At 39.8% G+C, this 16,677-nt stretch overlaps 2 protein-coding genes across 12 annotated transcripts in view; one reads left to right on the top strand and one right to left on the bottom strand.

Annotated features, from left to right (window-relative positions):
• MARCHF1 (membrane associated ring-CH-type finger 1) overlaps positions 1-16,677 on the bottom strand; it is an 867,957-nt gene that overhangs the window by 14,942 nt on the left and 836,338 nt on the right. For all 11 annotated transcript variants that reach the window (XM_045055710.1, XM_045055711.1, XM_023252710.2 and 8 more), the window contains one exon: positions 1,336-1,483. In XM_045055710.1, the coding sequence (XP_044911645.1) occupies positions 1,336-1,483 (148 nt within the window). The remainder of the gene's footprint in view (positions 1-1,335; positions 1,484-16,677) is intronic.
• Positions 1-16,677, top strand: part of TMA16 (translation machinery associated 16 homolog) — a 73,771-nt gene that overhangs the window by 48,648 nt on the left and 8,446 nt on the right. The window contains exon 7 of the mRNA XM_019828756.3: positions 12,353-12,463. Coding sequence (XP_019684315.1) covers positions 12,353-12,422 — 70 coding nt within the window. The 3' untranslated portion in view covers positions 12,423-12,463. The remainder of the gene's footprint in view (positions 1-12,352; positions 12,464-16,677) is intronic.

The raw sequence follows: 16,677 nt of genomic DNA, 5'->3' as shown, positions 1-16,677 counted from the left end.
TAGCCACCACATCGCCGCGCAGCAGGCGGGTCCTCATAGTCCCTTCCTCCCCAGACGCTTCTCCAGCGCCCAGAGTTCGCGCTGGTGCTCCCTGCTGCCACCGAGCGGGCAAGCGTGAGAATGGCACATTGCTCCTGCTGTTACGAACTCAAAGAAAGGCAGAAATAACAGAACTTTTCCTTTTAATATTCTTTTCCTTCTTCTTTCTTTCCCTCACTTCCTCTCCCTAACTTCCTGTCACCTTTTTATTTCTTTCAGTTTCTTTTTTTGAGGGAAGCAATAGGCATTTTTGAGAATACTACAAACTTACAGTGTTATCATCTGAACAATTTCTCTTTTTAAATTCACCAGTGGCTTAATATTGTGTGTTTGTTTGTTTGTTTCAAGGGTTGATGGTGGGGGTGGTTCTGGGAATATTTCTCATTGTTTTACCAGCTATGATTTATGCCATATGCGGAAGCTGGTAGAGCCTGATGAGAAATGGAGCTGAGTACATTCAGAAGTGAAAATAAACAGTCTATTTTTTATTCTGCTTTAAATGACCTATCTTTTTCAGATCCTAGAATCTGCCTTAATGATTTTTTAAACAGCTTTCTTTGTAGGCTTGACACCATCCTTCACAATTAAACTCAGTATGGCTAAAATTTCAAACCATAGTGTTAATCTACTCCTATCAAATTATATGGTACTAATTAATAAGGTATAACACATTTCTCTAGTAGAGTATCGTCTTATTCATGGCTTAAAAGAAGCAATGACTATCGTGAATTAAACTAAATGAAAAAACTTCCACTTTCACAACTGTTTGCTTTTTCACATCAGGCAGAACATGCTTTTTTAAAAAAAAATTTTAATGTTTATTCATTTTTGAGAGAGAGAGTGCAAGCAGGGGTGGGGCAGAGAGAGAGGGAGACACAGAATCTGAAGCAGGCTCCAGGATCTGAGCTGTCAGCACAGAGTCTGATGTGGGGCTTGAACTCACAAGCCATGAATGAGTTCATGACCTGAGCTGAAGTCAGACACTTAACTGAGCCACCCAGGCTCCCTAGGCAGAACATGATTCTTAATCAGTTCCTGAAAAGCCTGAAGTGATGCATGACATCTATATATTTCTCTCTACCAATGTTTATATGGACTTGATAAATTTTGTACCTCAGCGTGGGACCCTAGGCATTCAATCAGAGTATTTATAACATAACTGGAGATGACTTAATTGGTACTGGTTTTTTGCTAGCTTATCACACATGAAGACCTAACAGGGGAAATAGCTTCCCTACCCACCTCTGATGTCAGAGAAACCAATAGGAGGAAAAAAGAAAAGAGACATGCTCTTACCATTATCATTGCCTTGCTTGATTTCTTCCGCTGTCCGATCTATTAATACATACAAAGACCAAACCACACAGGTGATCGCGATGACGTGGAATGTGACAGAGCAGAATATTTTCCTCCTTTCGCTGGTGGTCATCTGTAGTTTCTCCCACTGCAATTGTAAATGAATCACTTACAATACTGAATTTCTGACTAGGAAACTTGGCCCCCCATTTATATGCCAGACATTGACCATGAATGGAGGAGAAACATAAGATATCTGCAATTTCAGATGACACGACAACATTCAAATACATCTTTGTGTTGGGAAAGATACGAGATCATAACCCCTGGAGTTATATATAACTTAAATATATATTAAAATGAAAGCAAATATTTTCCTAAACAAATTAAATCAAGTAATTTCTGTTTTGCTGGCCTGAAGTTTTCTTGTCTATAACACGGATGGGATGGTTTTACGGCTGTACAATTTTTGGAAAACATTTCCTTCAGGTTTCTGCATATCTCCCTCCTTTGTGGTACTAGATTATAAGTAGTAATAAGTAATCTCAGATTAACACACAACCAGATATAGTGTTGCATTCTTGAACGTACGTACATTAACAGGTACTTGAACGGCTGAATGGTATCTGTGAAAGTCAACATCTGTTCACAGCCCTTTTCCGAGAGAACACATTTTATCATCTGGGCAATGGGAGAGAATCCGAGGAAGGCCCTTCAAGCACAATCTTGATTTTCTGCTACCACTACTGTCAAAATCACTGGCCCTTAGGCACACTCCTCAGGAAGTTGAGGGCTGATCCCTCTTGGGGGAGGAAGAGGACCACAATTTTTACTGTAGTAAGTTCAGGTTTGTATGAGGAAACATGTCCATTATTTACTTTGGAGAAACAGACTCAAAATTTTAATGCCTTGACGGTTACAGTATGACTTCATTTTTGTGTTAGGAATTGTGCCTTTATTTTTCGCTGCACCATTTCTAAAGGGAAATCAAATCGCTGTGATTTTTGTCACATCGATGTGCCAAACTTTGAAGAATCCGTGATTTCTTTTCCCCATTCTTATTATGCTCTTGCTAAAGCAAACTCTTTAGAACTTCAGAAGACCCCCATTCCTTTCCCACCCATCCCCACGTCCTCAGTTGAAAACAAGAGGGCATATGTTCATGCTCCATAAGTCCTGACTCTGCCACCAGCTTTGAGACAGAGGTAAAGTTGCTTAACCTCTCTGAGCCAGTCGCCTCATCTCTGTAAGATATAGATTGTGGCAGAGACTGTAACAGAGAGGTATGGGGAGAGGAAACTTCTTTTCTTCCTTTATTAACAGACTAATTCTGTGAGCGTTGGCGTTGTGCCCAGCTGAAAGCTGCCTTCCAACCTTCCCTGACAGAGGTGGACAATGGCTGGTTTCCATCAATGGCATGAGATGACTATCTACTGGGATATTGAGTTCTAGTCTTCCTGGCACAGGAACTTCCCCTTCTTCCTTTCCTTCAGTTTTTCTTCTTTGCTACCTGGAATTCATAATTAATGGTAGGAGTCCCAACAGCTCCTTGCAAGCTCCAGGGAAAGTCTTGAGAATTGGAGAGACCTCAGCCTGATGAGCAACAGCTCCTCTCTGGATGCCCACTTTATATGCAGGGAAAATAAAGCCCTGATTAAGCCACTGTTTCTCAGAACTCTGCTACTTGCTGTCAAATGCAACCCCTGATAGAAGAGTTAAAGTGATACTTCCTAACGTGCCTTCCATTCTGACGATTAAGATCCTGTAATTTCATTTGTAAGAAAGCACAATACTTAACATCTGGTCATGATGCGCCAGAAAGCTTTGTAAACACTTTAGAGAAATAAATGTTATATTTCCAAACACCATCCATTCCTCTCCTACTGGCTAGTCATCACGCAGTTTTCCTTATAAAGGGTCTGTTAGAACCAATGAAAAATTCACACTTCACCTTGTACTTTCTTTTTTGATCAAACTGTATTTTATATATTATATCAAACAAATAATGGAGAAATCTTGGTAATGCGGCTATGGGAGAACCAGATGTTTCGGTCTAGGCTCTATGTGTAATTAATCAACACTGAACTGAGAAGGTTTTCATATGTGTATCTTGGCTTTTATCGAAACTTCATACCATCTCTGTGAAAGACTGATGTTTAAAAATCTGTTTTGTCATTGATTTATTGTCACGTTAATCTGAATAACCTGTCTCATTGTAAAACAGAATATTATCATTTGGCAATAGCATTTCGTGATTTAATGACCGTTGTGAATTATCTTTATATCCAGTATGACCAAATAAAAAGTGCCGGATGGTGCAGAAGGGCAGCTTTACACGTTCACATTTCCTAAATGTTCCAAGCGGATGAAAACATGTTCAGTAACAAAATATCCCTACCAAATCAACCATCACTTGTAAAACTGGCTTAAAAAAGAACCTTAAGAATTGTGTCTTCTTAAGTCTAAGGAGCATTTTGATGAGGTGGCTGAGAACACATTCTTCAAATTTAATGAGCCTCAAATAAAAAAAAAAAAATATGAGTGGGGCTGACAAGGATGGGCCAACTCATTTGTAAAGATTCCTTCTGGTTCCAGACAATAGAAGGTCTGAAGTTGTCACTTCCTAATCTCAGTAGCATTTTAAGGAGAAGTGAAGTGTAAAGGGACCATCAAACTTCCCTGCTTTCCTTCATAAATTCTTACAGGGACTACTCTGGAATTCATGAGACATCACAATGCAATACCACAGTGGTAAATTGGTAAATGCAATTGGTGAATGCAATACCACAGTGCCCTCTTTCTAATAATTACATTATTGCACACAATATTCAGCACTGAGCATTAACAGAAATCAGTGAATTTTGTAAAATGTTCACCCGTATTCTTGTGTTTTCAGGTTTATATATAAAGTTTGAATACATTTTGTAAGGCTTTACAATGAGGAATGGATTGAAAGGCAAGGATAGAAATCTTTTAACAAAGCTGTCATGAGGGGCACCTGGGTGGCTCAGTGGGTTGAGTGGCCGACTTTGGCCCAGGTCATGGTCTCACGGTTTGTGAGTTCAAACTCTGCATGGGACTCCCTGCTGTCAGTGCAGAGCCCCCTTTGGATCCTCTGTCCACCCCCCCGCCCCTCCCTGCGCATGATCTGTCTCTCTCAAAAATAAACATTAAAAAAAAAAAAAAAACAACCAAAGCTATCATGAAAGGGCTCTAACTTAATATTTGGGATGCTGAAATTGAATCAGTTCACAAAATATTTTGTTACAGGAAAACAATAATCTGTAGGAATGCACACAGCATTTTCGCCCCCCCCCCCCCCATCCACTTGTACAAAATAATGTGTGCTGATGTTTACCCCAGTCCGATGTTTACCACCGGGACCTCTCTGAAGGGGGATATCAGAGAGGAGAGTTGCCCTCCCCCCCCCCCCCCCCCCCCCCCCCCCCCCCGGTCAGTGTGGCCCCTGCTCAGCAGCAGTGTGGTGTCAGCATCACCTGGGTGTTTGTTTGGGATGCAAATTCTCATGCACCCCTTCTGAGACGTCTCTGCGTTGGCCTTGCCCAAAGGCACACAGAAAATACTAACGTCTGGCCCGTCATTGATGACACACAGCTCTCTGTCAGGGGAACAACCTCACCTTTGTCTTATTACCAGCAGGGAAAGCAGGGTCACTGCCATTCCTCTCTAGATTATTCGGGCCTGAGTCACATATCCATCTACAAATCCCTCAGTTTTAAGACGACACATGTCTCTCCAAGGAGACTCAAGGAAGCTGGTGGAAATAAGTCAGCAGCTCCCTTTCCCTTCCTTGAGGGACAAGGGGCAGTGATACACCACAGCGCACCGCCCAGCTGTCTATGACTCTTTGCATCGCCAACCGCCCTGTCCACCCCCATCAGTCGCTCAGTCCTCTTTTACACTTCCAAAATGAGGGATTAGCTAATGTTGGCAAAACCAGTGTGGCAAAATCTTAGCACCTCCTACGTGGGTGGTCTTGGACCTTGCTGTCTTTGGATCTCTAGGTCTTCGGTACCTGCTTCATTGCTCTTGGCCTTTGGTCCCTTATGGAAACCCCTCAACAATGGAAAGAATTGAGCAGAACTCTGTTATTCACTTCGAATCATACAACTAGATTTTTTTCTGAGGACTTCTGAATTGGAGTATAAATTGATGCATTTATACTCACATTGTTTCTGTGAAATGTTCCATTTGTGCTGGCTGAATCAAACTGTGAAGGTTTTCTAGTTTAAGTCACTTGTATTCTTATTCTGTCCTAACACATAAATTAAAAAATACCATCCAATAAGAATGCTTTTGTAAATCTTTGTATCAGAGAAGAATAGAGGACGCTTATTTGCACACTATCAAAATACACGGGCTAAGGAATGCTTTACTAAATCCATTTCTTTTTCTTCCTTGACATAGTTTCCACTACATTTTCTAATTTTCTTAACAGCCATTGAAACTGGATTATCAGCAAAGCTACAGAATGATGGAGCAAATAACTACCACCAGGTGGCGCCAGGCCCAAACTGTACTAGTACCGAGAACAGTGCCTTCCAGCCCACTGGTAGAGCCAGATCCAGGAGCTCCCAGCCAGCCAGCTGAGCAAGCTCTTCCTGGATATTTCAACAACCCCGCATAAATGCGAAACCACACTTAACTGTCACTCCCTGTCAGAGCACTTAAAATTTTCCGAACCGACTTACATAGTAGAGTTTTACTTCATGTGAGTAAAAATAATATCCGGGGCGTCTAAAGTTTATTACATTATCTATATGCTTTAGTAAGATATATTGTGCCAGAGGATAGTAAGTAAGCGTTCTGAGGCTTATAGTATTGGTGAAGTTTCTAGAGGGTCCACTGGTATGGGGCTGTGGTTCCTTTTTTTTTTTTCTTTTTAAATTGAAGAATAGTTGACCCACAATGTTAGGTTAGTTCCAAGTGTGCGACGTAGTGATTAACAAGTCCATATGGTACCCTACGCTCACCACAAGTGTAGTTACCATCTGTCACCATACAACACAATTATGACGCCATTGACTATATGCCTTATGCTGTACTTTTTATTCCTGTGACTTAGTCATTCCATAACTAAAAGCCTGTACATTCCACTCCCCTTCACCTATTTGCCCATGCCCTACCTTCTCCCTGGCGACCCTTTTCCCTCTTCTCTGTATTTATGAATCCGTTTCCTGGGGCAGTGGTTCTTTTCTTTTCTTTTTTTCTTTTCTTTTTTTTAATGCTTATTATTTATTTTGAGAAGAGAGAGAGTGCAAGTGGAGAAGAGGCAGAGAGAGGGAGAGAATCCCAAGCAAGCTCTTCACTGTCAACTCAGAGCAGAGCCTGATGCAGGGCTCTAACCCAACCGTGAGATCATGACCTGAGCCTAAATCAAGAGTGGCATGCTTAATCAACCCAGCCACCCAGGAGCCCCCGGGGCAGTGGTTCTTAAAGAGTGTTCCCCAGAAGCAGCATCAACTTGGTTCTTGTTTAGTGTTCAACTAAACATGGAGGCCGTGGGGCTGAGATGGCTTTAATGCCAACACAGCCTACCTAAGCAAACCAAAATCTAAGCCTATAACTGCCTGAAGGTTCGGAAATGGAAACCTAAGGATAAACCAATCACAGTCAACTAGGCTTTGAGCTACAGCCAATCAAATTATTTCCGCTCTTCCTTCCCGCCCTTTCTCTGTATAGTCCCTCCGCTGGATCCTGTGGGTAAAGAGCTCCTAACACTTCTGGTTTTGTACTGCCGGATTCAAACTGAGTTTTGCTCACATAAACTCTTACAAATTTTAATATGCCTGAATTGAGTTTTAACACTAGAAATGCAATATTTTGTGCCTAACACCAGACTTACTGAATCAGAAGCTCTGGAGGTGGGGTCCTATAACCATGTTTTTACTAGCTCTCAGGTGATTCTGATGCAAGGTAGACTTTGAGCACCACCTGTCTAATGACACCTGGCAGAGTTGTATGGTGACCTCAATGATGCCTACACTAGAAGTAGCACTTGTCACTCCCTGTCATAAACTGATTAGTAGTTCAGGGAAGGAAAATCAACAAACCAGGTTGGTTACTTGGCTGTGATATAAGTATTTCAGGTTGAATGAAAAAAATCACAACATCAGTGAATCTGTTTGAAATAAAATAAAATCATCTGTCATTAGTTCATTAATTACTAAACAAACCATTTTGCTTTTTATTTTAATTTTCAAATTAGTGTTTAGGTACATGAAAACATATTAAAACTAATAAAACGAAAACATATTAAAACTAATTTCATTAGTTATAATTCAAATACTGTGGGAGAGAACCAAACAAAAGACTCTTTACATCTATAAGGCCTAACTCTTGAGAACTTAATTAATTCCCAAATTCACAGACATGCCTTGGTAAATAATTTCTCTCTTAAAAATGGATTGGAGAACCCTGGAGGAAAACTGTGACCTCTTCAGGCTTTTATTTATTTATTTTTTTAATGTTTACTTATTTATTTTTGAGAGAGAAAGAGTCAAAGAGAAAGAGAGAGAGAGGGAGAGGGAGAGAGAATCCCAAGCAGGCTCTACACTGTCATTGTAGAGCCCGACATGGGGCTCAATCCCACAAACCATGAGATCATGATCTGAGCCAAAATCAAGAGCCAGACTCTTAACCGACTGAACCACTTCTTCAGGCTTTTGGTGATATTTACCACAAACCTGATGAAAGGTAGGAAACAAGAAAGCCAGGTTGAGATGTGGAGGGTGGGTAGTTAAGCTCACTGATTAGTTAAAGTGCTTATTATCTGACACAAGTCAGAAAGTGTATGATTCAAGCTGGTACATGATTCAAACTGTGTACATAGATCTCCTGGCTTTCTTAGTGGGAGCCCAGATCTCAAATGTTATATCCAGAAATTCTCTGTGCAACTACTATAATCTGAAATCAGCCTCCCCACTCGTCGCCCAGTTCTCTCTTCCACTTTTGGTCCACTGATACTAATTATTTAACATCTTTCATGCAAGGTCCAATGTGAAGGGGCATTCTATACTTTTGACTGAATGCAGCTCCTTTGTTTCTCTTGACAACAGGACAGAAGGAGATGGTCTTGCACTGCAAGAAGGGTTAGGATCTATATCCAAAAAAATTGTGAGCGCAAATAGTGAGGTATGGGCCGTGTGTCCAGATGAACCTTCAAAATCTCCACTCGAAATATACAGCATGAACAGCTACCACCTGGGGGTCATTTGAGCATGTGGTGATTTAAAGTTGGGGAAAACAGTCATAGATACCCAGCTTACGTAAAAATAATGCTGCAAGTAATTGGCCAGTCTTACTGAGACACGGTTTATACATTTTCCCACAAAGAGGAGGAACACTTGGGAACCTGGAATCAACGGCTACATCCTGCTACTGCTCGGTTGGTCTCCTTCGGCATTTAGAGTTACTAATGGGCACTACCTGAACATGGAGGGAAGTAAATAAAACAATAAAAATTGTTCAGTTCTGGGAATCTTTTATAATTAGAAGTAGTTTTCAGACTTGGCTGTGTAACAGAATCCCCTGGGGAGCTAGTTCCCAATATGCATACCCAGGCCTGGCTGAATCCAACACTGAGGAATGAGCTGTGTAATTTCACAATGTACTCTGTGTCTTCGATTCAAGGTGTACTTGTTAAAAATGAGGGCTCTGGGTTCAAATCCTGACTCTACCACTAAATGCTGTGTGATCATGGGTGAGTTATTTCAATTTTCTGTCTTTCCATTTCCTTACCTATCAATCGTGATAAGAATAGTACCTACTTTACAGGGTCAAGTTGAAGTGAGTTAACGCACATAAGTGCAGAGCAGTTCCATGTACTTAAAAAGAATTCAATAAAGTTAGTGGCTACCCTAGCTTGGAACTTGCAGCACTGTATCCAATTAAACTTCAATTGTCTTTATCTTCTAGAGTGATGCTTCTTGTTGATAGCTGATCACCGAAGGATGAAGGAAGGATGAGCTGGGGTTTGTTCATACACAATTAAGGCAGCCAAAGCCACCCATCTCCATCTATTTTCCAAGTTCAAATAGATTTTTTTTTCTGAATACTGAGTCTCATAGCAGGGAAATACAGTCTGTTTTTGTTAACTATTTGTACAAAGAAGGGCAAGTGGGTAATTTACTCTGCATAAACTAGGTAGAATCATATAAAAGGCTGCACGATGAGAGCTTCTTTTCTGTTAGGATTGGAAAAAATATATCACAGGTTGCAATATATGCGCCCGTACGTTTTCATTCTTTTTTGTTTGGAAATTCAATTCAAAATGTTATGTTAAGACTTCCCAAAGAAATACTATTTTGGGTGACAGTTTTTATAAAAGGTTGAAGAGACTCAAACATCCCAAATAAAAAAGCATTAATGTGGGTGTGTGGATTATAATGATGTCTTTCTTGAGGAATGGAGAACATGAAAGCCAGCCTGATAGGAAACATCCAGAAACCCGCCCCAGGGCTGCCATTCTTTCTTAGTGATTGCACAACCTAAGAAGTTACCTGAGAATGGATAAGTGAAAGAAATAGCTCATTCTCCTCCAAAAGTAATTAACTTGAATTTATACACAATTACTCTTAATATTTACTTTTCAAAACAAATTTTTTTGAGCCAACTGCTCTATAGTACTTTAGAGAAGAGTTCATATTACTTTGCAGTATTTACAGTAGTACTCAGAAACAGCCCAGTTGAGTAGAAACGTAGAGATGTTATATCAGGGCAGATCTAACTTATAACAAAAATCTAAACATCACTGAAATACCATTTTAAAGTTCTAGGAAAAGGTGCACTTATTTATGCAATAGTAAGAAAAAAATTGTATGAATATGCTTATCACATTAGCTTATGATGTGAGTAATAAGTTACTAAGAATCATGCTGATGCAGAGAAAGGTGTCAATTACCCGATAAGAAATGGTCGAAATGCAAAGACACTAGTAGAATCAGAGGCTAAGAGAACACAGAAGATGTTGGAAAGAGCCAGGCCGGGGGCGGGGGGTGGGGGGGGCGGGAAACAGGGAGAATTAGGGGCCGCATGGGGGGCAGGTGGTAAGGAGCATAAAGTGACAGGCTAAACAGGCAAGAAGCCACATGCTCAGAGATGCTTTGGAATGAAGTGAATGAGAACACAGACTCTGGGGTCAGGCCAACCTGGACTAGAGTCCCAGGCAGGAAGTCTCAACTCTCTGATGTTGACTCTGATGTTGGGCAAGTAACCCACCTCCTCAAGCTCCAGTTACCTCACTGGTAAAATTGGGATGATCTACTATGTCTTATATAGGGTATTTGTTAGAATTATACACGGGAACATCCATAATAGTTAGCATTTAATTAACCCTCAAGTAAACCAGGGGTCCTTAACTGGTTTGTAAAACTAAGTTCCATATGGTTCTTAGGCCCATCGTGGGTTCACAAATATTAATTTTTGAATTCCTTGAAATGTAATAAACTCAGTTCTCCTTAGTCCCCACCACTCTCTGGTTTACACCCTGCTTACTTTACTCATTTATATTACCTGCTTGGTCCAACAGAATTTGTGATCCTTGAGGTTTTAGGCCTCAATAAACAAGGTTTTTCAGAGATAGAAACCATGGGGTGAAAAACATATAATACTTTATGAAAAGACCTGTGGATCTTAGGTGTGACTCAAGGGGTCTCAAGGACCACTAGGTACTAAAAGATGCTCAGAAGGAGCAATCTGGAAGACCCAAGTTATTGTACTGATGCGCTGGAAGGCGTTTATGGAAACTGCTATGTGAGAATATCAATAATACAGGTATAAATAGTCTAAAAATTTGTGGTCAGTAGATACAAAGTTACAAAAATATATGGGGGCACCTGGGTGGCTCAGCTGGTTAAGAGTCCGACCGACTCTTGGTTTCTATCTCACGGTTTCTGGGACTGATCCCTGTATGGGGCTCTGTACTGACAGCACAGGAGCCTGCTTAGGAATCTCTCTCTCCCTCTCTATGCCCCTCCTCCACTCACTCTCTCTCTCTCTTTCTCAAAATAAATAAATAAGAACTTAAAAAATTGTAAAAGCCTATTAGCTATCTTAAATTCAGTCAAACTTACCAGGATTAAAATTCTCTCTTTTTGTAAAATGTGTGTATATTACATACTAAATATATATACATAAATATGAATTTGATGCTTAGTAAACATGTTTTCTTATAAACGCTCTCCCGAGCTCCCATTGTTTCCATTCAAGAAATTCATAAGCAATGAGATTTCCTTAGATTTGAGCAAGGTGTTTTTAAGTATAAGAAAAAAAAAATTACTGAGTACAATCATCCACTAGAGGGTGCAATGATGTCACAAATGAAGATGAGAGGGAAAAAAGAAAGAACTGGACAGCTAGGTCTGTCTAGAGGGGAGATGTGCTAGGAGGTACTCTGGCGGATCCGCATCAGAATTGACATGGTAATAGTTAAAATGGTAAATTCTGAGGCTTTGTCCCAGATCTGTATGAGGATCTAGAAATCTGCATTCTCAATAAACATTCCCGACTGATTTTTATGTATGCTGAAATTTGAGGATTACTTTTCTGAGGAAATAAAAATTTAGGGAAATATTTTAGGGAGAAAGTGTAATTTCTAATATTTTTCCACAAGAGTGAAAATATTTCTACCTCCCTACCAACCCCCTCACCCCCCCCCCCCCGCCAAAAAAAATTTCACCCTAATCTGGGCTGATTAGTATTGTCATGTAAGAACACAAATTACTTAGAGACTTAAGAGATGCACTTAAATAAAATTTATTTTAAAATATTCAACCAATACTTGGTTGTCTGTCTTTTCTTGAGTTCATGGTGAAAAATACCATATCATACATTCTGGAAGAGAGATCAGTGTATTACCACTTCAGGCATGCTGAGCTGTCAGAAAATCTACGGTGCTGTGTCCGTGGGGATATTTCATTATGGGATGTGACTTCATAAAGAAAACAGAATAACTGGATCACATTCCATAAAATGGCATATTCCTTCTTCTCTACAGATTTAAGACCTTGCGTAGGACTCCTGGAATTGCCACTGCCCTCTATGATGTTCTTCCCCAGAAGAAATAAACATGCCTCAGAAATATACATTCCTCATGTTTATTTCATTTGTAAGTATCTCCTTTCCTCCATGTGCATGTGGGTCTTCATAGGCCATTGCTTGCTGGCTCTTTGTCCCTAAAATGATCATAGCCTTGCAGTTTAGAAGAAAGTACCTATGTACTAAGCAGAATCATAGAGACTGGGAATATTAGAAGACCCAATTTTAAAAGACCCAAATTTAACCCCTCCCTTTCTACATGGAAAAACGGAGGCCCCGAGAACTGAACTGATTTGCCCAGAGCAATACAGTAGGTTATATGTAGATTTTTTAAAACTCTATTGAATAGATTTTTTCATTCAGGAGCTAATTACTGAAGCATCACAATGTGTCAGATATTTTCTAGGTGTAAGAGAACACAACCTAAATTCCTGCTTTCTTAGAGTTTACATTAGCATCATAATTGTGGAGCTTTGTGTATTAGAACAGGGAACTGTATTTGCCCATCAGACTTTGATTTCATAAATGCTTCTTTCTCTCAACTGTCTTGTGGTACGTATGTGTGAATGTATATAGTTATCTTTCCAAAATATTCCTTGGGGTGGCAGCAAAGGAAAAAGCGAGTTTTCTCTGTGGCGTCTCTATTGTACAAAGTGTCAATTCTACTGACAGCTCATTGTCAATACTTATTTTTAGGAGTCAAAAAAAAATTTCTTCATTGTATTTCTAGCCTGCTTTAATAGTAGTGTCACATCTGAACACTGTATATAATGTTTTTATCATTGTAGCTGGTGTTTTTACTCTCATATAAAAATTTGAAATAAATTTGAAAAATAAATATCTCTTCTACTCCAGCTTAAATGGCAGCCAATGACCTTTACTCTATTGGTTCACATTTTAGATATAATAACACAAAGGTAACCAAATAAAAATCAGTTTTAGCAGCGTTTTGACATCCAGCATAATTAGCTGACTCAATATATTACTTTTAAGCTTGTTTTGCATTTTAGAGACTGAGCCTTTGCTAAGAGTGTTGTCCTAAAACTGAAGCCTTTTCATTAAAGAGCCAAGTTCCTTGGGATTTCTAGGGGTATATTAATTTTGTAGATTGTATGTAAAACGTTACATTTACTTTTTCTGGGGAGAGGTCCATATCCTTTCATTGAATTCTCAGAGAGGTCTGAGACACTTTGCAGATTGAGGGCCTTTGCTTTAAGCTGCCTTTCCCTTTAATTGATTTAATAGTAACATATCCGCTTCTTACAAAATAAGGAAGCACTGGACCAGGGAAGGGTGGGAGGTACATATAATCTCTACAGGCTGGAAATGAAACTTATGGTTTGGGGACGTGACATGTTTGGAAAACAACCACAACTGGCCAGTTTCCTCATTTGCGGTACTCAGAATGAATTCCAAATCTCAAATGCTGATTCTCAGCCTACTGGTAGCTCCTTCTTGTTTGCAGGGGCATGTTCAACTGCATTCCTGCATTTTGCAGTATAGGGAAGGCAACCGTGTCCGTCCTACCACACTCAACTCTTGTGTTCTTCCATTTAAGAAGTTGCTTTGAACCAAGGAAGGTTTCTGGGTGGCCAAAAATTTTATGTCCTTTTACAGGACACCGAAAACAACTTGTTCTGGACCTCCAGGTGCCCTTGCTGAGAAGTCTGTTTCAAGCAATGTATCCCTCATATCTGGTTGCTCTTTATGTGGAATTTGTTGAGACACAGTGATACTTGTTCACATTCTAGAATAGATTCCATTTTTCTTCCTAGCTTTTAAGACTCAGAAGTGAATATGAGAGGAATTCTTATTTAAAAGTTCTTATTTAATAGTTTATCTCCTCTCCCCCCGCCCCATCTCTTTGGAAATCTAATAAAAATGGGTTGGCCTGCTTCCTTCTCCATGTCCTTAATTCCCAGTCATTAAAATTCTGATAAGACATCATTTTTCAGCAGATTCAGTTGTCCATTTCTCTAGTGCTACTGAATCCCTGCAAAGGGACAGGAATATGGTAAGCCAATGGTAAGCCAATCTAATATTATTCTAATAATTTGTTCTTATAAAAACCAAGAGGTGAAGTTCAGTTATCCACATTGAAAATGGACTAGGAATGTTTAATATTCCCATTTAAACATCCCCTTTCTATTAAAGATCATAAAATGCTTTCAATGCTTGAGCTGAGCATGATAAGAAGGAGAAAGAGGATAAGGTGAATTATGTGAAAATTTACACAGTTCTGCGGGATGCAGATTTGCTTGAGGAAACTGCAAAGACTCAGAGCGTGAGCAAGAGGTTAAAAGGCAAGAGGTTAAAAGGCAAGAGGTGAGGTGGGAAGAGTGGGCAGGACCGGATGGTGAAGAGCCTTGAGTATCAACCCAAAGGCAGGGAAAATGGGGCCTGAGATTGACAGACATTCATGTGTGGGGGAAAGTAGATGTCCTTCCCAGATTTCCTTCTCAGAATTTGTTCAAAATAAATTTCTGTATGATTAGTTGGGGTGAAAATCAAGACCACAAGGAACACAGATGTGGGCTGATCTCTTTGAGTGAGACAATGGAGAAAGTTTGTCTATCCTGAGGAAAGGAGAAGATGGAGGGGTTGAGAGTGTTGTGGGGTAGCTGACAGAAGGCAGAAGCCCCTGGGCTTCATGGTGGGATTACTCTCCTGCTACTGAGCTCACCAAGTGGTGAGGTAAGTAAATTTGGGGACAAAATCCACAAAGTTACTCATCTTGGAGATCAGATTTATATGAACAGAAGTGGGACAGTCTATATGGACGGAGTATGTAGAAACAGAAAGTAGGCTGCAGGCACTTTCAGAAAGCAGGTACAAGATGTGGATGGTCCCAGGCTATGGATTTGAGGTGTGGGCCAAGTTTAAGCAATCTCCAAGGACTAAGATAGAAAGGCTTTTAGAGTTTAGGGATACCAGGGTTTTTAAAAGGTCATTCTTATAGCTGTATGGAAAATAAAGTGGAGACAGAGAGTGATTAACTAGTAGTTTCTGCTACTAGTCTCAGGAGAGGGAAAGAAGTGATGTCTTGACAGTGGGTCTTATTAAATATAACTCCTACTTTGGAGAACATTGATTCCCTCATGCATAAATTCTCAACTTCCTGTCTTTAGACTAAATCCTCATTTATAACTGCATCACACCCTTCCTACTTCCTCTCCTCTTATCTAAGAGGACAAAGCATCCCTCTGCAGTCTAAATTAGTCACTTTCCATGACCCTTGACAATAGGTCTCATCTACAAGCCACTCTAGCAGGGGAGAACTTGGAGAATGGGTCTAACAGAGGACTACTTCGGGACACATGGTTCAAGAGCCTGCAGAGTCTGAGTCACCTCACAAAGACCATCCATCCTGAACTTAAAAGACTCTGTCTGCACTTGTGCTCTGTCCTATCATTCATTCTATCACTGGAGCCCAGGAGGACAGGATTTTGTCTCCATGCACTGATCCCCCCCATTGGCTACCAAAAAGGAGTGCCGCTTTCTGGGCCACAGTACTTTTCTCCTATCTGCATAGCAGGTACAGACACTCCCTTTTACAGTGTTCTTGAACATTTGCACGTAGAGGGGCTAGAACCTTAAGTACAATGCTGAGTAAGAGTTCTATTTTTAAATAAAAGGGAGACATTATGCTAACACACTTCAATAAAAACAGTTTTTAAAAGGTAACGATATATCATGAATGTCACTGTATTTCATTTTTTATGGCTGCATATATGCTATCAAATAGCAACTGAAGTCTCTATTATCATCTCACTAATAGAAATTTTGGTTATTTTGGTTATTTTTTGCTTATCCCAAAGTCATACAGATTTTCTCGTATGTTTTCTCCTGGAAGTATTATTGTTTTAGGTTTTACATTTGTTTGTTCACTGTTATAGCTAATACTGTGCCAAGAATTCATGTAGCAAAATATTGTGCACACCCATGATTACTTCATTAATGTAAATCTTTAGAAATAAAACTTAATGGAGACATCGTATTACATATTTAAGACTTCTGGTATGTGTCAAATTTGCTCTCTGGGAAAATTATTCCACTCTGAGCATGTTTGAAATGCCAATTTAACAGGATAAAAATTTATACTAGATTGTTGTTTAAATGTTAATAGTTTAGATTGCTGTGTGTGTGTGTGTGTGTGTGTGTGTGTGCGTGTGTGTACTGACCATTTGCTTTTCCCCATATTTTTTTCCTCTTGGTTGCTTATTTTTGTTTTTTTTTAATATTTAAGAACCTTAAACATTTATCTCCAGTTAAACAACAACAACA

Source organism: Felis catus, chromosome B1 (genome assembly GCF_018350175.1).
Source record: "Felis catus isolate Fca126 chromosome B1, F.catus_Fca126_mat1.0, whole genome shotgun sequence".
Classification (NCBI taxonomy): Eukaryota; Metazoa; Chordata; class Mammalia; order Carnivora; family Felidae; genus Felis; species Felis catus.
This window is presented reverse-complemented; position numbering and strand designations above follow the sequence as displayed.